Source organism: Ahaetulla prasina, chromosome 1 (assembly GCF_028640845.1).
Source record: "Ahaetulla prasina isolate Xishuangbanna chromosome 1, ASM2864084v1, whole genome shotgun sequence".
NCBI classification, from domain to species: Eukaryota; Metazoa; Chordata; class Lepidosauria; order Squamata; family Colubridae; genus Ahaetulla; species Ahaetulla prasina.
Genome location: NC_080539.1, coordinates 302,581,023 through 302,605,946, shown reverse-complemented (window position 1 = coordinate 302,605,946; position 24,924 = coordinate 302,581,023). Strand labels below are relative to the sequence as shown.

At 42.1% G+C, this 24,924-nt stretch overlaps 1 protein-coding gene across 5 annotated transcripts in view; it reads right to left on the bottom strand.

The window, feature by feature from the left end:
* The window catches only part of PAPLN (papilin, proteoglycan like sulfated glycoprotein), a 97,791-nt gene that overhangs the window by 25,253 nt on the left and 47,614 nt on the right, over positions 1 to 24,924 (bottom strand). For 2 of the 5 annotated variants that reach the window (XM_058161951.1, XM_058161953.1), the window contains exons 7-12: positions 14,077 to 14,200; positions 13,214 to 13,294; positions 11,361 to 11,533; positions 9,732 to 9,855; positions 5,325 to 5,451; positions 3,004 to 3,069 (exon numbers count right to left, since the gene is read on the bottom strand). In XM_058161951.1, coding sequence (XP_058017934.1) covers positions 3,004 to 3,069; positions 5,325 to 5,451; positions 9,732 to 9,855; positions 11,361 to 11,533; positions 13,214 to 13,294; positions 14,077 to 14,200 — 695 coding nt within the window. Of the gene's footprint in view, positions 1 to 3,003; positions 3,070 to 5,324; positions 5,452 to 9,731; positions 9,856 to 11,360; positions 11,534 to 13,213; positions 13,335 to 14,076; positions 14,201 to 14,993; positions 16,495 to 24,924 lie in introns of those variants that run through there. The other 3 variants (XM_058161955.1, XM_058161954.1, XM_058161952.1) reach the window with 3 other exon arrangements.

Genomic DNA, 24,924 nt, shown 5'->3' with positions numbered 1-24,924 from the left:
CCTACAGACCAATAGGAGGCTCAGTGAAGAGTGACTGTAGGATTGGAGCATGGCATCTCAGAGGAAGTCCTATTCTAAAAATAACTTAGCTGGCAGGAGGCGAATCTACGCAGCTTCTTCAAAAGGAATAGAGAAGGAAACAGACTGTGAATAAGGATCAGTGCCTAAAAAATAATTTCAGCCTTATATTCCAAGAGGAATTTTACCACTTACTTCCTTTATAGTTAAATATTACTTTAGATTGCCATGGAACTATATTCAGTAATAAAATAAATTTGCAAGAAATGTTTCAAACGGCAATGGGATCTCTATCCTATAGACTTGCAGTGCTAGCTGAGTTCATATAATGGCTAAATCAAAATGCAGCCGGTTAGAGTGTGGTTTAATATGTTGTTTTAGACCAGCTCATCAAACATTAAATCATTAAGATTTAATGTATTATGTGAACCCACACAATTATGATTTAATCAATACACCATGGTTAAACACATCATGATTTAGCATGTCGTGGGAACAGTTAAGCAACGATAACCAATCTTTCTAGCTTGGTAGCTCAGTCTGACAGGGAGGGGGCATATGAGTGGCAGGTGCACGCGTGTGCACACAGCACCATTGGAGGTTTGCACATGAGCAGAGGGTGCGTGCACTAGTGTGCGAGCGGAGGGTGCTTGAGCAGAGGGCGCTAGCATGCGAAGCTCCATTCACACGAATGGAGTTTTGCATGCGAGTGTAAGTATCCTCTGCTCATGCTAGTGGAGCTGCACATGCTTGCCCATCTCTCCCACGTCCCGATTCCAAACAGACCGCAGAGTGGTAATGGGCCACGGCTGAGGACCCCTGAGTTACAGTTAAAGAACCTAGCAAAAGATTTTTGCTTCAGGAGTGACCACTGCAAGCTATATAGCACTGTAGCTACCTTTACTTCCCTGCTAATTTAGCCACACATTCCATATTCTATCATGAATAGTGTGGGGGGTATATGACCCTACATGGGAGATTCTTTTTTTTGTCTGATTTGAATTATAAAGCATAATAAAGATTTGGGGACTGTATAACGATCGTGCAGATATTCAATTTGAAAGCTCAAAACCTTTTTTGGTATCTTCTTCTGTAGGACTTAGGAGCTCCGCTGGATCAGACTGGGTGTCCCATTAGGTTAAGACATAACAAAGTCATACCTTCGCTTCCCCAAACAGTATTTGTAATTATTCTAATTCCCCATACCCTGACCCTCTGATGGGTCCTTTCTTCGGTTTGGTTTAGCCTGATGTATGAGCCATCTATTGTGGTTTATGGTTTAAAGTTAGGCCTGATTATGCCATGTTCAGCAAACCACAATGGAAACAAACCATGGTTCACAATGTTATATGAATCCAACTCAAAAATCCTTCACTATAGCATTCTGCTTATTAATCAATTAGTTGTCACCAAGAAATCAACAAGCTAAACTTGAAAAACAGAGTCTTCCATTCGCTTATATGAAAGGGATACCAATCCTAAAGTATCCAGCACAATAAATAACCATTAAAAGACTATTTTTTTATATATATATCCAGCCCCTTGTTGACGTTATCAAAGAAAATGGCTTGTAGTAATGAATTTCATTATGTGAAATATGACTTTTAATACAGTTGTACTATTGGTTGGTAATTCATCATTATGGAGGGACCTCTGTTAAATCCTGAGGGTATATAACTGAATATGTAAAATTATCATCCAGACTAATGGGTATGGGGAAAATATAGAAAAATAGAAAAGAAAGGTTAGATAAATTAATGCAGCAATCTCCAGCAATATTCATTTTTAATTTACTAAACTTCTCAGCAGAAGCTACTGGGGATATGGTAACTAAACTCTTGGGCTACAAAGAAAAATAAGAAACTATCTTCCCTCGCCCTTCTTCACATAGGACAAGAAGGCCAAAAGCACTGACTGCCCAACACCATTATTTAGGGAGAAAAGCCAAAGCTTTAAGAACAAAGTCCATCACCTAGAAGAAAACCCTTCAAAGGTTCATGGAACCAGAGATGTTTAACTTTTGGAAGATTTAGAGCCTCACCAGCTTTTGAGTAGCATGCTGGGAGCCACACTCCAAGCAGGATGTAGAGCCAAGGCAAAAGTATCTTTTTATCTAAATTAAATTTAGCCTTAATTGATGTAAATGAAAATGTTTGAGCATACTCAATATGATTGCTTGCTACGAATTCAATAATCCCTTCTGTCACACTGCAAATTACATCTTTTCAGCAGCAATTTGGAGAGAGGCTATGTAGTCACACCGCTGGGATGAGCAGGATGAACTACTAAGCCTTAAACTACTGTAGTAGTATAGATAGTCCTGGACTTACAACAGTTCACTTAGTGACCTTTCACGGTTACAGCAGCATGGGAAAAGGTGACTTATGACCATTTTTCACACCTGCAACCATTGCAGCATCCCCACGGTCACGTGATCAAAATTTGGATGCTTGGCAACCGACTCATATTTATGACGGTTGCAGTGTCCTGGGGTCCTGTGATCACCTTTAGTGACCTTCTGACAAGCAAAGCCAATGGGGAAGCCAGATTCACTTAAAAGCCACGTTACTTACAACTTAATAACTGCAAATGCACTTAACAAATGTGTCAGGAAAAATTGTAAAATGGGGCAAAATTCATTTAACAAATGTTTCATTTATCAACAGAAATTTTGGGCGCAGTTGTGGTCGTAAGTCAAGGACTACCTGTATAAGTCTCACCAGGCATGGAGACTCTTCCAACCTTTCTATTTTGTATGATTTCATGAATCTAGGTCTGTGGCTTTCAACAAGCGTTTCTCAGGAATTTCTGGTTGGTTTGTTTTTTAGCAAATTTCTGCTGAATGAGAGCTAACAATGCGGGGCTAGGGGGGGGGGCGGGAGGAGGAGGAATACAAGCTGTTTTTACTAAGGTTAGGAAGCTTGAAAACCACTACTGGAGATGAGGCAGAGGAAGAAAAGAGCTAAACCACTTTCTCCTAGTTACCTCTTTGTTTGCAAGTTCCATGCTCTGTTGCGGCTCCATGCTCCCGGCAGATAGAGGTAAGATACCCTTTGTATATAGAACAAAGATTTAAAAGCCCATAATAAATATATAGACATCTGGGTCTGTCTTTTACAGTACGATTTCTATCCTTTTAGAGCCAAACTAAACGGGATTTCGATGACGGATTGAAAACCTCCGCTGCCATTTTTTTTTTTAAAGCCTTAGCACAGTGTTTCTCAACCTTGGCAATTTGAAGCTGTTTGGATTTCAATTCTCAGGATTGCCCAGCCAGCATGGCCCTTCCTCAGCTAGCATGGCTGGCTTGGAATTCTGGGAATTGATGTCCACACATCTCTAAGTTGCCAAGGTTGAAAAACACTGGCAAAGGATGTTGGGATGGGGTCCAATCTGGATCAGGGTCATGGGCAGGCAATAGCCTTCCCCCCTCTTTGCAGGCTATGCCAATTTCCTGCACCAAAATAGACCACCCACCATAGCTACTATTATGCAGAAAACATCCAGGCACTTTATTACCCACAAGAAGAAGAGCCAATTCAAATCCAGGCCAAATACGTGGGTGGTGGGAAGAATTCAGTTTCCCCTGCCCTTCATCATGTCTTCAAATCACTCCCTCCAAAAGTTGCATATAACAAAAAAAAATTGCTTTCATGGTTTGATCTCTTCATTTGAATTGCTCCAATTTTTTAAATTCACTGTAGCCACAAGAACCGTCTTAAGTACTTGGAAATTAGCAAGCGGTCATAGTGAACAGGGGAAGGAGCGGGGTGGACTGTGATTAACTTTGTGAAAGTTTGAATTGTGACACATCTTTTGGAGATCTGAAGGTGGATGCTTGCTTTGTATTCTGTTCATATTACAAGCAGAAACCTAATTATGCTCAGAAAAGTTCTAGTGCTAAACAGAGAAAACAACTTCATATTTCTAAAACTTTGTAAATAATAGTGTGTAGAGATTCTCAGTCATCTAGGTCATGGTTGTCCCAAAGGTGGTTTTTTTCAGGCAGTAACTGGACTTTCTTGTTTTCTTTTCTTTTGAAGACATTTTGCTTCTCATCCAACAAGCTTCTTCAGCTCTGACAGGATAGTGGGGAATGGAAGGATTTATATTCCTTGCAGACAGCTGGTAATCTGCATCCTATCTAAATAACGATAAAGTCTTTTGATAAAATGAAAAGGAATTCCTGCTACTCACCACTTGCATTTCACGCAAGGAGGATCTCCCCAATAAGGTTTCCCACTAATCAGGAAATATGCTATCATCTTCTAACAGAAAGCTTTTATTTACCCTTCCTAGTTCATTTAGCAATATTGACCCCTTCTCCTAAGAGAGGAGTGCTTTTAATTTAATTAACTGGGTTGATGGTAAGTGGGAAAGCAAAGCACCAGCTTCTAGCATCATTTGCATTTCCAGAAGTTTCCCTGGACCTCACACAGATTGTATTGACTTGCTTAGAAAAGAAAAACAGTAGATTTTGTAGCTACTTTTTTCTTTGTTCATCGGTTAATGTGTCTAGAAAGATGGCGCACATCTTGGAGAGCAACAATTTGCCAATAAAAAAAAAAATGAAAGAAAGATAACAACATACATTTGATTAATACCGGTAAATCAATAAAAATTACGTGTTGTGTGATCAGCTACACTCAACCTGGAAAACATTTTGTGAATAGGCAAGTCCCAAAGAAAAGAGATTGCCTATTCCCACCCAATTAGCTTGCCAATTGTAACATTTTTTTCCTCAGATAACGTCTTGTTCTAGCTTGTATGATAGGTGGGCCTCGACTTACAACCACAACTGAGCCCAAAATTTCTGTTGCTAAGTAAGGCAACTGTTAAGTGAGTTTACCCCATTTAATGGCCTTTTTTGCCATAATTATTAAGTAAATCCCTGCAGTTATTAAGTGAATCGCATGGTCATTAAGTAAATCTGGCTTCCCTCATTGACTTTGCTTGTTGGAAGCTGGCTGGTTGGAACAGCGATCGCGTGAACCCGGAAAAGCACATCTGTCATAAATACATGCTAGTTGTCAACCTCCCAAATTTAGATAACATGACCATGGGGATGCTGCAATGGTCGTAAATGTGAAAACCGATCATAAGTCAGTTTCTTCAGTGTCTTTTAACTTCTAACAGTCACTAAACAGATGGTTGTAAGTTGAGGGCTACCTGTGCTCAGGTTTCCCTGCAAGCATTTCGTATGAGAGCAGCAAGGGCTCTGAACAGAGACCAAGTTATTTCTGACTTTTGACTGATCTTGGATTTCAAGGTATCTCACAAAACAAAGAAACCAAATCAAAGCTCACCGTTTTGTCTGGGGACAGGGCTGGAGGCCGCAGGTGCGGTTATTTCCTGGCCATGGTTTATCTCTGCACATATAATCTGGATAGGCTTCATTATCAATGGTGCAAAAGACCAGACGAGACTGATAACCTGCAGAGCAGAGAAAAACAACAGGAACCAAAGATGGCACACGGTAATGGATAATTGCCAAGGAGATTGGTTGTATAATATCCCTAAAGCAACCAAGTATTATCTAACAGATAAGCATTAGGCAGAGGCCAGCATCCAATGATTTGTCTTTTCATATTCCCACACAAATGTGTGATTGAAATCAAGGTAACAGGGCTAGCACTTATCTGAAGGTGGGAGTGGGGGTGGGGAATTAATTAAGTTACATAATTAATTGAACATAATAATGGGTTCAATATGCACATCCTTGGAAAAGAATGCTGAAAATCCCTCAGTTTTATCAACTTTTAGGGGTGGGAGGTAATATTTTCCCTGGGCTTTTGGCCAGCTTTCTCTCAGAGGTCAGACTTGCTCCGACTGATTGTCTTGCAGAAGCTGGTTGAGATGGAGACACCCCCTCCCTCTCCCCCCCAGGGTCTGTTCACATTAGCTTAGCTAAATGTGAATGGATTGTTATATGTTTCTTCAGGTTCTTTTGAGTAATGAAAAGAAAGAAAGGATTTTGCTGATTGAATCTTTACTACAGATCAGGAGTGAAATGTTCCCGGTTCGGATCGGATTCCCCAATCCGGTAGCGATGGTGGCAGGTGGTTTGAAGAATCGGTAGCAAAAATCTGCCCCCCCCATGCCCAGCTGAGCCGCGCGATCATCAGAGGTTTTTTTTTAAACTTTTAAAAGCATTTTTTCTTCAGCTGAAAAATGCTTTTAAAAGGAAAAAAAAAAGCAGTGTGATGATGTGTGGAGTGACTAGAGATTATAATTTAAGATTTATTTTGGATTATGACTGTTAGTTTTGATACCCCGCATTTTATTCTGGGAAATCTTGGGGAGGTGGGGAGTAAGGGGGAGGGGAATTAAGGGTGGGATGAGGGTAGAAAATGGAATGATGGTTAATGTACAGGGATTATTGAAGATGTATAAATATAATTAATGTAAGGTCGGGTCTGCCCAGCTACCATTTCAGAATGGTAGGGAGGGAGAAAGGAGAAGAGAGTAGGAGGTAAGTAGGAGGTAAGAGGAGAAGAGGAAGAAAGAGGGGTAGAAGAGGGAGAAGGAAGGTGTAGGGGGGAGGGAAGAGAGGATGTAGATAAAAGAAGGGGAGGAAGGTGGGGAAAGTAGAAGAAGGTAGAAGAGGGAAGAGAGTTAAAAGAAGGGGGTGGTGACTGTTGTGTCCTGCCCGCTCTCACCGCAGCCGGGGCCTTCTTATCTGCTTCCGAACGCTGAGGAATGTCCTAGTATGCCTCCCGGCCCCAGCCCTGGCTCCATGCCCAGACAGGCTGAGGAGGAGGAAGCACCTCCCGGCCCCAGCCCTGGCTTCATGCCCAGACAGGCTGAGGAGGAGGAAGCACCTCCCGGCCCCAGACCTGGCTCCATGCCCAGGCAAACGGAGCAACTAGACCCCTCCCCCTCCCCCACAGCATATGAGCCTGAGGGAGGTCAATTACCAACAGCTGCCGACTGGAGTGACCCTCGCTTCAGAAGAATTGATAGGCGGCGGCGGCAGAAGGAAGGGAGGGGCAGGCCTGGATAAGTGCTGAGTCATGGAGCCACACCCCATGGCCTATATAAAGGATCTGCTTTCTGGCATTCTCTGAGTCAGGCAAAGTCGAACATATCTTGCTGAAGTCACTTTTTGGTCTCCTGCCTGCCTTGAGGACTTTGCTAGGACTTTGGCAGAGCTGCAGAGGCACGCCTGATTCAGATTCCCCTGACCCGGCCGTCGGCGGAGGAGTGGGACACGACAGTGACTGGGCAAGCCCGACTAATTATATATGACTGTACATTAAATATGTTATTGGATATGAATGTAAAAATAAAACTTTTTCATAAAAAAAAGGGAAAAAAAGCCTCTGATGATCGTGTGGCTCAGCTGGGATTGTCAGAGGCTTTTAAAAGTTTTTTTTTTAAAGTTTTTTTTTAAAAAAAGTTGGCCATGCCCACCCAGACACATTACATCCCCCCCCCACTAAGCCCCGCCCACAGAACTGATAGTAACAAATTTTACAGTTCACCACTGCTACAGATGCATTATTTATTCCACTGAGGCGGTTTTGTGTTTGTAGATTATGCTGTGTAGTACAGATACTCCTCGATTTACGACCACAAAATTTCTGTTGTTAAGCGAGGCATTTGTTAAGTGAGTTTTGTCCCATTTTAAGACCTTTCTTGCCACAGTTGTTAAGTGAATCATTGAAATCGTTAGCAACACAGTCATAAAGTGAATTTGGCTTCCCCGTTGACTTTGCTTGTCAAGTCGCAAAAAGATGATCACATGACTCTGGGACACTGCAACTGTCATAAATATGAGTTCAGTTGCCAAGCATCTGAATTTTGATCATGTGACCATGGGGATGCTGCAACAGTTGTAAATGTGAAAAATGATTGTAAGTCCCTTTTCTCAGTGCCGTTGTAATTTTGAATGGTCTGTACTGGATTTTGTTTTGTCTGTAGGATTTTTTGTTTCTAGCATTTTTTTCCTCAACTGCGGGGTCAGCTTTTTCTGGAACAATCAGGTGCTGCTCCACTGGTTGTGACAGGATTTGACTAACCATCTTGTCATCCAAGCCTGATGTTGCAGGCTGAGAGAGAGAGACTGGCCCAAAATCTCCCAAAAGGCTTTCAGGCCTAAGGCAGGATTAGAATTCAACGGTTTCTAGCCTGGTGCCTTAACCAATACATCAAACTGTCTTTCATGTCATTTGCAACAGTATAGAGACTTTTTTTTATTATTTGCATTTATATCCCGCCCTTCTCCGAAGACTCAGGGCGGCTTACACTATGTTAGCAATAGTCTTCATTCTATTTGTATATTTATATACAAAGTCAACTTATTGCCCCGAACAATCTGGGTCCTCATTTTACCTACCTTATAAAGGATGGAAGGCTGAGTTAACCTTGGGCCTGGTGGGACTAGAACCTGCAGTTAATAACAGACTGCATTAGCAGCCTGAGCCACAGAGGCACTTAATGGAGAAATAAAAAAACCTGCTATTTGTACTTTACCATACCATATACCATGATGGTGAACCTTTTAGACATGCATGCCCAAACAGAAAAGTGTGCACTTGCAAATGTGCGCATGCATGAACATGCACAAATGTGCTCATGTGAGAACATGCGCAAACATGCGCATGCATGACCGTGTGCAGATGCATGCATGCACAGACATGCGCACACATGTGCAGCAGAGACTTGAAGACCAGCTGGCCGGTGGGAGGCAGGATATCCCAACACCAGCAAGAGATAAGATCTTTTTCTTTTGTGAGCTTCTGTTGCGTCGTTTGCAGGGAAACAGAAGCTCACGAAAGAAACACCAGGGAGATCTGACCTGGGGCAATGGCGCTCATGCCAGCAGTGCATGCGGTGTGCCATAAGTTTGCCATCACGGCCATATACCATATCACTGGCATATATGCAGTACAATCAATAACTAAGGTTGTTGGTCACATTTACTCTGAAGAAGAATAAGCAGATGGACAGGCTTTAATACTGAATGAATCAAATATGTCTGCCACTCATTACAAAATTGTATCTCCTAGAATGGCTAATAGCGGATCTCTTTATAATCCCATAAGCAAAGATTACAAGATGATTTCTGCACAAACCACTGCAAGCATTTTTTTTAAAAAAAATATAGGTCAAATTCTCAAAACAAGCTTTATAAAAAAACGTTATTTTGTTCATGATATAATAATCCTGCTGCAACGCAATCAGAGTTTACTTTCAATGTACGCAATGATGGGATCCAAGTAATTTAACAACCGGTTCTCTGCCCTAATAATTTCTTCCAACAACCAGTTTGCCAAACTGCTCAGAAAGTTAACAATCGGTTCTCCCGAAGTGGTGCAAACTGGCTGAATCCTACCACTGAATGTACGCTTTTCTCACAGCCTTCCAGGCCATATTAGAATATGCCCTGTTATTTTCTGTACAGTATATAAAGACAGGAAGGCTGAGTATTTAGGTTAGTATATTTTATGAGATTTCTTCTGACTCCAGGATTCAGTGATAACCTGATGAAGATCTAAGAGAAACAATTTCAAGAATAATGGTCAGCTATTGAGTCCCCCCAAAAAGCCAAAAATAAACACTTGGCTATAGCAATAGCAGTTAGACTTATATTCTGCTTCACAGTGCTTTACAGCCTTCACAGATCGATATGGGATCTGTACACATAGATTGGGAAGCATTACTTAGGCAAATCAATACGATTAAACATGAGGTGCTGGCATACTGTATACCTCCACCACATTCAGCACTGCAGTCATTCCAGGAGCCATAGCCCCAGCTGTAGCTTGATGTTTGTCTTTGGAATGGCAAATAGTATTCATAATGTACTCCTTGGTTTCGTTCCTGGCTGATAAGCTGAAAAAGAAAGAAGATAAGCAGGTGTTAGGAAATGCACTGTTTTTGCTACTCTTGTAGCAAGGTATTATCTACTGGTCCAGTTCATGTAGTGGCCAAGCCAGGACATTTGCACATAAAGGTTTAGATGATAGGAATATTCCTCTTTCAAACAAACAAACCAAAAATCTACCTGTTGAAAACTAAGGTCAGCTTAATTTCTTTCCCCTGGTATGTTAATTAATTAATTACTTAAAAACCCAATTACTCATCTGTTTGTTACAGTCCAAGTTCCAACCTCCCTCTGTGAGGGAGATGGGTGGTTTTGAAATGTCATAAATAAACAAACAAACAAACTTTGTCTGCTATTTGTGAAAACTGTCTATCACTCAAGAGCCAATTTGGTTAAGCCATAAGGCTAGAAACTAGGAGATTGTGAGTTCTAGTCTTTGTTTGGGCACAAGCCAGTTGGGTCACCTTAGGCCAGGATTGTCAAACTCAAGGCCCGTGGACCAGATCCGGCCTGGGGGGTGCTTAGAACTGGCCCACGGGGCCACCCTGGAAACAATGAAGGACCGGCCCACAGTGCTCTGCCAGCGAAAATGGAGGTTGGGGAGGCCGTGCATGGCCCACCTGGCCTCCATTGTCAGCCGTGAAAGCCTCCTACAGCCCTCTGCCAGCAAAAATGGAGCTCAGGGAAGCTCACATGGCCCACCCGGGCTCCGCTTTTGCTGGCAGAGAGCTTCAGGAGGCCATTGGGCCGAAAATAGAGCCTCGATGAGTGATGTCAAACTGGCCATGCCCACCTGGCCCCCCTAGGTCAAACACAACCCTGATGGAGCCTCAATCAAATCGAGTTTGGTACCCCTTCCTTAGGCCAATCACTCTGTCTCATCCCTAGAAAGCAGTCAATGGCAGACCACTTTTCAAAAACCTTGGGACTTGTTCAGACAGTTGCTTGGAGTCAAAAACAGACTCGAAGTCTTACACACACACAAACATCCATCACTCAGATCCTTGCCAAAGTTATTCCTTTCCTGCCTGCTATTCATCTCCTGCTGTATGTCTTTCCTGACTCTGATTGATCAACATTTGAATTCTTTGCCTACAATACAAAGGATAAAGTGGTTTCTTGCTGGAATGAAGAAAGATTATATTTCCTCTTTATTCATCAAGAACCAATTGTTAAACTACCGTAGTCTTAATAACCTTGTATCCTCCAAATGTGACAAAACTCATTTCATCTAAGCACACTATTGGGGTTAAGGAATGAGGAACTAAAGTGATCTTAATGTCATGACAAATAAATTAGCCATTTACTGTTTGACCTCTGCATGAAATAGCGATAGCCTCAAGGCCAGTTCTCCTCTACTCTTTTTCTAATAGTTGTTAGTCAAAAAAAATGGAAATTCCCCATCAATCTATTTTATTTATGAACCTGTGGAATCCTTCTGTTTGGGTTATTCTGGAGAATTATCCAGGGATTAAACCTCCAAGAAAACAGGAAAGCTGTTGTGGCTACTTGCCTCAATTATCAAAGGCTCAGTGATGGGACCATGGGCATGTAGAAGCTCTGGAGCCAGATCCCCCTCTGAACCTCTCTCATAATGTACCACGGTGCTAGCAATAGGCAAAGCCCGGCTGTACTCAATTGTCCACTGCCCATTCAGATAGTATGTTCCTTGTACGTTCTTGATGGCTGAGATGAGGGTGAAAAAAGGGGAATGGGGGAAAAAAAATGTAAAGACAGTGATGTAGAATTCTGAGACCCTGATGTTGCAAAAGATTGCCCAGATATGTAGTGGTTATTATGTACTAAACAAAATGACATATCGATATATTTTTTTTGTGGGGTGGGGGGAGTACAGGCATGATGGTTTGCTAAAAACCTACAAGTGGTTATTGTATTTAGCTAACCATGATTGATTCCTCCCACCAAAAAACCCAGAGATTTAGCAAATACAGGTACAGTAGCCTTGACTTACAATATTTCATTCAGTGATTGTTCAGAGTTATAACGGCACTGAAAAAAAGTGATATGACCGTTGTTGCAGCATCTCATGGTCACGTGATCAAAATTTGGATGCTTGGCAACTGGCTCATATTTATGACGGTTGCAGTGTCCTGGGTACTTGTGATCACCTTTTGCAACCTTCTGACAAGCAAAATCCATGGGGTTAAAAGCCATGTGGCTAAGTGAACAACTGCAGTGATTCACTTAACAACAGTGGCAAGAAAAGTCGTATAATGGGGCAAAATTCACCTAAAAACTGTCTCACCTAGCAACAGAAATTTTGGGCTCAATTGTAGTCATAAACGGAGGACTATCTGTATTTAGATGGCAGATTATAAAGAAATCCCTGAGCTGTGGGCTGCCCTGGGATACTGACAAAAACATCATGGAAGAAGGCATGTACATTTCCACGTTACTGCCACAAAAACCACTCAGATGTGTAAACAGTTACTAGGATGCTAGTTTGACATGAAAGAACCTTGGGCATTTTTGTATAGAGCAGTGAGTAACATTCAACCCATATTGTTAAATCAGAGCATTATAAGGAAGCTTGAGATGATTTATTAATCATTTCATCCTGCGATGATTTATGTTGATTGCGCTCATGCTGAGGTATGAACATGCCTCGTTTTTTATGTTTTTGCTGATAAGGGGACAGTTCCTTTCGCCTTGCCCTTTATGGACCCCGTGGAGTTTCATCATTTGTTCCAGAGCAGGGGTTTCCAACCTTGGCAACTTTAAGACTTGTGGACTTCAACTCCCAGAGTTCCTCAGCCAGCTTTGCTGGCTAAGGAATTCTGGGAGCTGAAGTCCACAAGTCTTAAAGTTGCCAAGGTTGGAGACCCCTGTTCCAGAGGATCCTTCCAAACCAGGAGACTGGGAGTTCTAGTCTCGCCTTAGGCATGAAAGCTGGCGGGGTGACCTGGGGCCAGGCACTCTCTCTCAGTCCAACTCACCTCACAGGGTTGTGGGAAAAATAGGAGGAAGGAATATTAAGTGTGTTCATTGCCTTGACTGATTTACAAAAATAATAAAGGTGGGATTAAAAATATAATAAAATAAATAAATAAACAAAGTTGGATGGCATACATGGAACTTTGATGGAGAAGTCATGAAGACTCTTGCTTCATGTAAAATACTCGTATTATTGCAGGTATATTGTTGCAAATAGAACCTTCTTTCATAGCATACACCAATTGCATTCTATTAGTAAGCAGTTCTTCCATCTCTGTTATTAATGATGCAATACCCAGATGATGGTACCATGTAATATTTCTGAATATGCAGATCCATATTGTCTTCTATTAAGTTATAACCAAATGAGGTCATGGGAGTCATATACAAAGAGGATTAACAACTTCTTACCCAGGAAGTTCCTGGTAGGGATTGCTTCCTTGATCCGGATACTTGTGGCTCCCATCGGAATGACAAAGATTTGATTGTAGCCTATAGGAGCAGAATAAATCAGCCAGAATAAATTCATTTTCTGAGAGAGAATATAATAGAGAAGGAAGCCAGGGTAAAGTCACTCTTTCGTGCAGAGAAGCTACATGGGAAAAGATATAAATTTTGCTGTAACTACTTCACTGATTTTGAACTGTCTCCATCCGTATTCATATTACCCATAAAGTTACCCTTGCATGTAATTGATGTAATATGGCACAGGGCAGTGACATCAATGCATCACACTGCAGATATGCTACAGTAAAAACCTTCCCGAGTTACAGCTATTGACTTTAGTTTTAAAGATATAAAGAGATTAATAAGAACAATCAATCACATCTCTACCCCAGTCTAAAGTCTGCTACACAGGTAGTCTTCGACTTACATCAGTTCACTTAATGACGGTTCAAAATTATCCTGGGACTGCAAAAAGGTGACTTATGACCGTTTTTCACCGTTACAACTTTTGAAGCCTCCCCATGATCATGTGATCAAAATTCAGATGCTTGGCAACTGGTACCTGCTTATGACCGTTGCTGCGTCCCAAAGTCATGCGATCCCCTTTTGCGACCTTCTGATGAGCAAAGTCACCGGGGAAGCCAAGATTCGCTTAACGACCATGTTACTAACTGAGCAACTGCAGTGATTCAACTGTGGCAAGGAAGGTCATCATATGGGGCAAAGCTCACTTCACAAACGTCTCACAGAAATTTTGGGCCCAACTGTGGTCGTAAGTCAAGGACTACCTGTATTAAAGCTCTGGTACCAAAACGGCGCTGCGGTACCTTTTGGGAGGTTGGGCACGTCAAAGAGTCCCTTGACTTCAAAACAAGCTCTTCCGTTCCCACCGCACTGCAAGCACTTGTCTTCCTTTTGGGTAGAATCCAGCATTTTATCACAGCCAACAGCCTGTAAAATAGCAAAGTTCAAACCATCCACAGGTGAGATGGAGAAGTCCAGCTATCAGAAAACAGAAAGACAAGACACTTCACAATAAGGTTGACGACATATTTTTGAAGCAGTGGTTCTCAAAGTTGGCAACCTTACCACGTGTAGCTTTCAACTCCCAGAATGCCTGGGGTTGAAGTCCACACGACTGAATGTTTCCAAGTCTGAGAATCATTGCTTTAAGGGCTTTTAAAAAAATGGGGGAAAACATTGCTTGCAATTGTGAGCATCCATTTTTTTCTTTAAATTACTATTATTTGGATCAGATGGAACAGATTTTTAAAAGAAATTGTTGTGTCTTGCCCGCTCTCACAGCAGCCGGGGCCTTCTTATCTGCTCCCAAACACGGAGGAATGTATGCCTCCCGGCCCCAGTCCTGGCTCCATGCCCAGACAAGCTGAAGAGGAGGGGGCACCTCCCGGTCCCAGCCCTGGCTCCATGCCCAAGCAGGCTGCAGAGGAGGGAGCACCCCCCGGCCCCAGCCCTGGCTCCATGCCCAGGCAAACGGAGCAGCTAGACCCCTCCCCCTCCTCCACAGCATGTGAGCCTGAGGAAGGTTTATTTCCAACAGCTGCTGATTGGAGTGACCCTCGCATCAGAAGACTGGATAGGCGGAGGCAACAGAAGGAAGGGAGGGGCAGGCCTTAATGAGTGCTGAGTCATGGAGCCACACCCCATGGCCTATATAAAGGATCTGCTTTTTGGCAGTCTCTGAGTCAGGCAAAGTCGAACTTATCTTGCTGAAGTCACTTACTGGTCTCCTGTCTGCTCTGAGGACTTTGCTAGGACTTTGGGCAGAGCTGCAGAGGCAAGCCTGATTCGGATTTCCCTGACCCGGCCGTCAGCGGAGGAGTGGGACACGACAGAAATAATAATAATAATAAACCGTTATAAAACTGATTTAAACTAATAGATGAGCGCATATATAAATAGTGTTTCTTCCTTCAAATCCTTTTTTTAAAATAAAAATGAATACTGATTTTCCCACTCAAAATATCTCTGGGGATATCAAGGCCAGGACAACAGCAGTCATATGTTTCAAAACTTTTCTCAGAGCATCTTTCTAAAACAGCCTTGGTAGGTACCTACCAGGCCCGTGGGAATTCAACATCCATACGTTCCAGACATTCGGCAGTGAATGTGTACACTTAGACTTTTAAGCAAGTTTGCTCAAAGTCCACACAAATGCCAAAGTCATTTCCAGCACTGATATTTCAAAAGAGGTTGTTTTCAAATACATTGTGATATAATAATTGTAGGAAAGTCAACCCATGGGGATATAACATTAGAGATTTAACTCAGCTAATGTTCGTGCAACCACTATTGACTCGCTAATAAAAATTAAAACACTGGGTTTTTTTAGCTAACTATTGGTGTGGTTGCTTTAATGAAACTGCCTATTAGTCTCTATAATTTGGTACTTCCAGAGCCTTCCTCCCACACTAGCTACCCAAGCAAATAACTTCTTCCTACATAAACATGTTCTTAGCACAGAATCCAACAGATGCCTGGTGAGCAGAAAAGAGGGAGGGGAATTCAGAGGGACCAATACAAGTAATCCTTGGCTTATGACCATTTATTTAACAATTCAAAATTACGATGGCTTAAAAAAAAAAGGATTTAACAACAACAACAACAACAACAACAACAGAGTTGGAAGGGACCTTGGAGGCCTTCTAGTCCAACCCCCTGCCCAGGCAGGAAACCCTACACCATCTCAGTCAGATGGTTATCCAACATTTTCTTAAAAATTTCCAGTGTTGGAGCATTTACAACTTCTGCAGGCAAGTTGTTCCACTTATTAATTGTTCTAACTGTCAGGAAATTTCTCCTTAGTTCTAAGTTGCTTCTTTCTTTGATTAGTTTCCACCCATTGCTTCTTGTTCTACCCTCAGGTACTTTGGAGAACAGCCCGACTCCCTCTTCTTTGTGGCAACCCCTGAGATATTGGAACACTGTTATCATGTCTCCCCTAGTCCTTCTTTTTATTAAACTAAACATACCCAGTTCCTGCAACCGTTCTTCATATGTTTTAGCCTCCAGTCCCCTAATCATCTTTGTTGCTTTCTAGAGTCTCAGCATCTTTTTTACATCGTGGCGACCAAAACTGAATGCAGTATTCCAAGTGTGGCCTTACCAAGGCATTATAAAGTGGTATTAATACTTCACATGATCTTGATTCTATCCCTCTGTTTATGCAGCCCAGAACTGTGTTGGCTTTTTTAGCAGCTGCTGCACACTGCTGGCTCATATCTAAGTGGTTGTCCACTAGGAGTCCAAGATCCCTCTCACAGGTACCCAGTGGTGGGATTCAGCTGGTTCGCACCACTTCGGGAGAACCGGTTGTTAACTTTTGAGCAGTTTGGTGAACTGGCTGTTGGAAGAAATCATTAGGGCAGAGAACCAGTTGTTAAATTATTTGAATTCCATCACTGAAGGTACCACATATACGGTACCTGTTCATTTTGGTTTTTTTGCCTAAATGTAGAACCTTACTTTTTTCACTGTTGAATTTCATTTTGTTAGATAGCGCCCAATGTTCAAGTCTGTCAAGATCCTTCTGTAACTTGAGCCTATCTTCTGGAGTGTTGGCTATTCCTGCCAACTTGGTGTCATCTGCAGTTTTGATGAGTTCCCCATCTATCCCCTTGTCCAAGTCATTGATGAAGATGTTGAAGAGTACTGGGCCTAAAACAGAGCCTTGGGGTACTCCACTACATACTTCCCTCCATGTGGATGTAGTTCCATTGAGGACTACACGTTGAGTGTGGTTGGTCAGTCAGTTACAAATCCATCTGGTGGTGGTGCTGTCTAACCCACATTTTTCTACTTTATCTAGTAGTAGGTTATGGTCTACTTTATCAAATGCTTTACTGAAGTCCAAGTAAATTATATCGATAGCATTCCTCTGGTCTACTAATTTTGTCACTTTGTCAAAGAATGCAATAAGATTAGTCTGGCATGATCTGTTTTTGACAAACCCATGTTGGCTTTTGGTTATTACTTTGTTTGCTTCTAGGTGTTCGGTGATTTGTTGCTTGATTATCTTTTCCAGAATCTTCCCCGGTATTGAGGTCAGGCTGATAGGTTTGTAGTTTCCTGGATCTGTTTTTTTCCCCTTTTTTGAAGATGGGAACTACATCAGCTCTTTTCCAGTCCTCTGGCAGCTCCCCTGTACTCCAGGATCTTTGAAAGATATAGTTCAGTGGTTCTGAGATCTCGTCTGCCAGTTCCTTCAGAACCTTGGGGTGTAAGCCATCTGGTCCTGGTGATTTGAACTCATCTAGGGTAGACAGGTGTTCACTTACTATTTTTTTCCCTATTTTAACTTGTGTTCCTAATCTGTTTTTTGTGGTGCTGTTTTTGATAGGTTGGATTGTTTTTCCCTTTTTTTTTTTAATTTAATCAAATTTTTATACCGCCCTATCTCCCGAAGGACTCAGGGCGGTTTACAGCCAGATAAAAATACAGAAATCATACACAATAAAAACTAATTAAAAAACTTATTTAAATAGGCCAAAATTTAAAATTACAATTAAAATGATAAAACCCCATTACCTAAAAATTAACAACTAACCCCAGTTAAAATTAAGTAAAACTTTTAATCCAGTCCCGCTTGGATAAATAAATGCTCACGGCGAAAAGTCCGAAGATCAGGCACTTGGCGTAAACCAGGGGGAAGTTCGTTCCAAAGCGTAGGAGCTCCCACAGAGAAGGCCCTACCCCTGGGGGCCGTCAGCCGACATTGTTTGGCGGACGGCACCCTGAGAAGACCCTCTCTGTGTGAGCGTATGGGTCGGTGGGAGGCATGAGGTAACAGCAGGCGGTCCTGTAAGTACCCGGGCCCTAAGCCATGGAGCGCTTTAAAGGTGGTAACCAAAATCTTAAAGCGCACCCGAAAGACCACAGGAAGCCAGTGCAGACTGCGTACTAGTGGTGTTACATGGGAGCAATGAGTGGCTCCCGTTACTACTCGCGCAGCTGCATTCTGGACTAGCTGCAGCCTCCGGGTGCACTTCAAGGGCAGTCCCATGTAGAGAGCATTGCAATAGTCCTTTTTTGTAAAGACAGATGCAAAATATGAGTTATTTTATAAAATATACTCAAAGTTATGACCATTGCACCAACCCCCATGGTTACATGATCACAATTTGGGCATTTAGTAACTGGCTCATATTTACAACTGTTACAGCATGTCCATGACAAACAGCTTTTACAAGAGAGAGTAAGAGCACATGTCCACATTTTGGAGAGAAAAGGAATATAAAGTATTACAAAAGATAGTTTTTAAGCTGGCAAATAAGTTACTTCAATCCCTCTAGTTAAAGTGGGGGCTGCTGGCAGGGTTTCCACATAGGAACCAAACTATTGTTTTTTTCTTAGTTTTGGTATAGTAGAATGTGTGAATCAGTGGTGAAATCTGAACTGGCTTACTACCGGTTCGCTGGCTGCGCATGCGCACCATGTACCAAATGCGAGGTGTGCGCGCCCGTGCAGTGCACACCAAAAGGAGGAATGGGGTAAGTAGAACAGTGCACGTGCAGGAGTGTGTGATCAGCTGTGGCGCGCAATCTCTCTTTTTACTTTTAAAAGCATTTTTTTTACAACCTATTCGGTCCCATAGGTTGTAAAAAATGCTTTTAAAAGTAAAAAAGAAGGCTCTGATGATTGTGCGGCTCAGCTGTGGTCATCAGAGCCTCCCCCCCACTTTTTTTTTTGCTTTTAAAAGTATTTTTTACAACCTATTCCTACCATTTGGATTGGAAAAGCGAGTGAGCTGGAATGAAGCGGAAAGCGGGCGAGCGGGCAAGCAGGCAACAGGGTGATTGGGTGGGCAGGATTTTTGTTACTGGTTCTCTGAACCACCCGCCACCATCGCTAGTGGATCGGCTGATCTGGTCCAAACTGGGAGCATTTCAGCCCTGGTGTGAATCTAGCCATTATGGTTTTAACTAATGCGTCACACTTGTTCCCAGTCTTTGTGGCTACTCAACAGCTTTATCTCCACTTGAACCTAACCACAGCAGAAACATGGCTGGCGGCATCTTTTTTCATTGTGTCCCCAAGATGTTGCCTTTTTCTCAACTCTTCCAGCCCATGAGTCATCCTTCTCTGTGCTATCATTAAAACACTCTTTCCTTCCTCAAATCTGCAAAGTGCGCAATACAAGGTCCGTGAAAGACATTATGCTTGGTCAATCATTAGGTTAGAGGGGAAGTTTGAAGACTAGGAATTGTTTGATTATTGAATGCTGCCTAGAGTTGTGCTTGACGAGACGGGCGGCTATACAGATTTGATGAATAAATGAAAAATAATAAATTAGATGAGAACACAGAAATATTTATTTAAGTGGATATGGGCTTGCCCCTTTCTCATCCACCTCAGTCTTGTCTGCTATTGCCTTCCTAAAGAGTCTATTGCATGCAAACTTTGCCCACAGCCAGGTGTCCAATCTTTATCAAGCATGAGCTTGATGCATTCTTCCATCCTTCCGAGGTATGTAAAATGAGGACCCAGATTGTTGGGGACAATATATTGACTCTGTAAACCATTTAGAGAGGACTGTAAAGCACTGTGGACTGGTATACTGTATAAAGCAGGGGTCTCCAACCTTGGTCCCTTTAAGACTTGTGGACTTCAACTCCCAGAGTCCCTCAGCCAGCAAAGAATTCTCCCAGAGAGGGAGAGAGGCCAAAACTAGGAGTCTGCAAACTTGGCTCCTTTAAGACTTGCGGACTTCAACTCCCAGAGTTGAGCTGGCTGAGGAACTCTGGGAGTTGAAGTCCACAAGTTCCCTTCCCAAACTTTGGTCACTTGCCACGGTCATCCCTATCTTCAAAAAAGGAGACCTCAGCCTAGTTGAAAATTACAGACCTATCTCTCTTTGCTGTCACCTGCAAAGTAATGGAATCTATCATCAACCAATCCATTACTCTTCATCTAGAAACAAACAACCGACTCTCTAATAAACAATTTGGTTTCAGAAAAAAATTATCATGTAATTTACAACTTCTTCACTGCAAAAACATATGGACTACAAATCTTGATCAGGGCAAAGCAATAGATGCAATCTACATAGACTTCTGTAAAGCTTTTGACTCAGTAGTACATGATAAATTTCTCCTAAAACTAAAATCCTATGGCATCTCAGGACCCCTCCACAATTGGATAACAGCTTTTCTATCAAACAGACAACAAGTGGTCAAAATTGGCAATGCTCTATCAAATCCTGTTCCTGTTAAAAGTGGAGTTCCCCAAGGCAGCGTTCTTGGACCAACACTCTTCATATTATACATTAATGATCTCTGTGACCATATTACAAGTAATTGTGTTTTCTTTGCTGACAATGTCAAACTATTTAACACCACCAACAATACAGCTATCCTCCAAAAAGACCTTGACTTTTTATCTGAATGGTCTAAAACTTGGCAACTCCAAATCTCAACCAGCAAATGCTCAGTCTTACATATTGGAAAAAAGAACCTAAACCCTAAGTACAAGCTTGATGGACATTACCTTACTGATGACCCCCACCCTGTTAAAGATCTTGGAGTTTTCATATCAAATTATTTAAGTGCCAAAGCCCACTGTAACTGCATTGCAAAAAAGGCCTTAAAAGTTGTAAACCTAATCTTGCGCAGCTTCTTCTCCAAAAACACTACACTACTAACCAGAGCATATAAAACATTTGCTAGACCAATTCTTGAATACAGCTCGACTGTCTGGAACCCATACCATATTTCTGACATCAATACAATTTAACGTGTCCAGAAATATTTTACAAGAAGAGTTCTCCACTCCTCTGAATACAGTGAAATACCTTATGCCACCAGACTTGAAATCCTGGGTTTAGAAAATTTAGAACTCCGCCGCCTTCAACATGACCTGAGTTTAACTCATAGAACCATCTATTACAATGTCCTTCCTGTTGAAGACTACTTCAGCTTCAATCGCAACAATACACGAGCACACAATAGATTTAAGCTTAATGTTAACTGCCCCAATCTTGATTGCAGAAAATATGACTTCAGAGTTGTTAATGCTTGGAATACACTACCTGACTCTGTGGTCTCTTCCCAAAATCCCCAAAGCTTCAACCACAAACTATCTACCAATGACCTCACCCCATTCCTAAGAGGTCTACAAGGGGCGTGCATAAGAGCACAAACGTGCCTACCGTTCCTGTCCTATTGTTTCCTTTCGTTATATCCAATTAATATAGTTATTACATATGCATACTCATATATATGCTTCTATATTGTACAATTATTTCATGCTTATGCTTATATATACTGTGTGACAAATACACAAATAAACAAGTTTTAAAGGAGCCATGTTTGCAGACCCCTGGGCTAGGTGGTTTTGGCCTCTCTCCCTCTCCACTTTGTATAATCATTTTGTTTATTGACCAAGACAGGAATGCAGTAGAGTTGTACACTTTAAGCACAGGTTTCTTTTTTGCATTTCTCCAGCAATCTTCTTTCTAGGTACCTGAAGTGTTTCCTGCCACAACCAGTGCCCATCTCCACAGCGTGAAGATGCTACCATTTTCCTTGCTTTACGGGAGAGTGGAAAAAATGGTGGTTTGTTAACTGAAATGATGATCGTTCAGGATGGCGCAACAGTGCCAAAGCGTTCTAACAGTGCTCTAATGCTACTCTTCTTGGGTTTTTCACTCGCTTTGTGCAAGACTGAAATAACATTTCAGAAAGCCAGTAGGATCTGCTCTTTGTCATTGTTTCCCAAACAAAATACAGAGGGCTGTGTAAGTTGGCATCTGTGACCCATAAAAAGGAAGAGGGAGATATCCTGATAAGGCCCCTTTTGTGACATCAATTTATTGTTGTTGTTTTTTTTAAAAAACTTCATTCAGTGCTGCTTACAACCAAATGGAGTGGAGAGAAAGAAGCTGAGCAATAGTGGGATCCTGTGTTACACCCTTTCCTGCCACAGTGCTTTGGTTAGGAAATGTTTTTCCTTCTGGTTGGTTTCGGGCTTAACTGGGCAGGAAGAAGAACCCAAAAGCTGTACCAATAGCTTTGCCGTCAAGCCTGCGCACAAATAATTGAGACACCATTTCGCAAAGGCAGGGGAAGCAAGAGAAGGGTCAGCAAAGGGGATAGCAAAATTCATGTTGGTTACAAAAATCACAAATCAAGAAGAGGGTTAAAAAAGTTAAAGATGGAGTTGGTTAAAAAAGCATGAATCAAGAAGAGGGCCGTGAAAATATTTATGTCCACATCCTGGACATAAACTGTTTCAACTCCTACCCTCAAAACGAGGCTATAGAACACTGCACACCAGAACAACTAGACACAAGAACAGTTTTTTCCCGAAGGCCATCACTCTGCTAAACAAATAATTCCCTCAACACTGTCAAACTATTTACTGAATCTGCACTACTATTAATCTTCTCATAGTTCCCATCACCAATCTCTTTCCACTTATGACTGTATGACTGTAACTTTGTTGCTGGCAATCCTTATGATTTATTTTATTTATTTATTTATTTTATTCAATTTTTATACCGCCCTTCTCCCGAAGGACTCAGGGCGGTGTACAGCCAAGTAAAAAGTCACAATATCAACATTAAAAGAAATTAAAACAAACATATTATAAAGTGGCCAGATTTAAAACAAATTAAAATATTAAAATATAAATAACCCAATAAAATTTTAACCCAATAAAATTTTAGGCCAGTCCCGCTTGAATAAATAAGTACGTTTTCAGTTCGCGGCGGAAGGTCCGAAGGTCAGGTATTTGGCGTAAACCCGGGGGAAGCTCGTTCCAGAGCGTGGGAGCTCCCACAGAGAAGGCCCTGCCCTGGGGGCCGCCAGCCGACATTGTTTGGCGGACGGCACCCTGAGAAGGCCCTCTCTGTGAGAGCGTACGGGTGGGTGGGAGGCAAACGGTAACAGCAGGCGGTCCCGTAAGTATTATATTGATATATTGACCATCATTTGTGTTGTAAATGTTGTACCTTGATGAAGGTGTCTTTTCTTTTATGTACACTGAGAGCATATGCACCAAGACCGCGGGCCGCGGTGTAGCTCAGGCTGTAAGAAGCCTGTTATTAAAACACAGCTGCCTGCAATTACTGCAGGTTCTAGTTCCACCAGGTCCAAGGTTGACTCAGCCTTCCATCCTTTATAAAGTAGGTAAAATGAGGACCCAGATTATTGGGAGGGCAATAAGTTGACTTTGTAAATATACAAATAGAATGAGACTATTGCCTTACACACTGTAAGCCGCCCTGAGTCTTCGGAGAAGGGCAGAATATAAATGTAAACAAACAAACAAAAAAAGACAAATTCCTTGTGTGTCCAATCACACTTGGCCAATAAAAAATTCTATTCTATTCTATTCTATTCTAAATCGGCTAACTCAGGGATGGGTAGATAATGCTTTCTCCCCAGCGGTCACGTTCTTTAGTCTGCTGATTGTTTTCTGGTCCTTGAAAACCCTCTGGTGGCCAAGGGTGGAAGTTCAGGAGCTAAAAAAGTTTAAAATCAAGGTGCATCTGAGCTTTCAGATGCACCTTGGGGCGGAGGGGTGGGGAGTGTATTCTTCATTTCTCCTTTGGCTTTGTTGTTATAAGATGGAGATCCACTGACACGAACTGTTTCCAGAAAGGCCTTTTGACATACAAAGGGTCCTTTTCATGCTGGCTGGGAGTTGAAATCCACACATATTAAATTTGAAAAACACTGTCCTACAGCATCTGGTACCACTTTGGCAAGTAGCAGGGCTTCATGACATCATGCTGCCTACATGACCACAGAAATGTCTTCAGACAGTGATGGCTCAATGGTCTTGTAGCAGATATGAGCACCATCCCTTAAAGTTAGCAATGTCTAGCAGAATAAAATCCTCAGGGCCTCCTTTACCTTACAACAACTGAACTATAACCCCTCCCTTCCTCTCTCTGTTATCTTCCAGTCCCATTATGAGGATTTTAGATGCATACAACTCTGTGAACACAAATACACTGTAATCCTTGGCTCCTTGGGTCCTCTGATCTAATCCGTTAGGTCTGAATTTTCCTCAGAAGGCTACTTTTTTAAAATTTTACCCTGGTTTCTGACCATCCCTTGATTATTCGCGGAACTTCCAAGAGGTCAGGCCTTCAACCTGAATTATACAATGACTGCTGGGGGGGGGGGAAGCATTCTGGATAGTCTACAGCAGGGGTCTCCAACCTTGGCAACTTTAAGCCTGGTGGACTTCAACTCCCAGAATTGGGAGTATTCTGGGAGTTTATTTATTTATTTATTTATTAATCATACTTATATACCGCACCATCTCCCGTAGGACTCAGGGCGGTTCACAGGCATATTAAAACAATATAATAAATAAGCATTAAAACCCAGTTAAGACTAAATATTATCATGGCCTGATCACTAAAACAGTAAAAACCAGTAAAAAACCCATTAAAATTTTGCTAAAACATTTTATTCTTAGGCTAGTCCAGCGCGCTGAAATAATAGAGTCTTCAGTTCCCTTCTGAAGGTCCGGAGGTCGGGGAGTTGTCGTAATCCCGGAGGAAGCTCGTTCCACAGGGCTGGTGCCGCCACAGAGAAGGCCCTCCCCCTGGGGGTCGCCAACCTACATTGTTTGGTCGACGGCACCCTGTGAAGGCCTACTCTGTGGGAGCGCACAGGTCGTTGGGAGGCAATCGGCGGCAG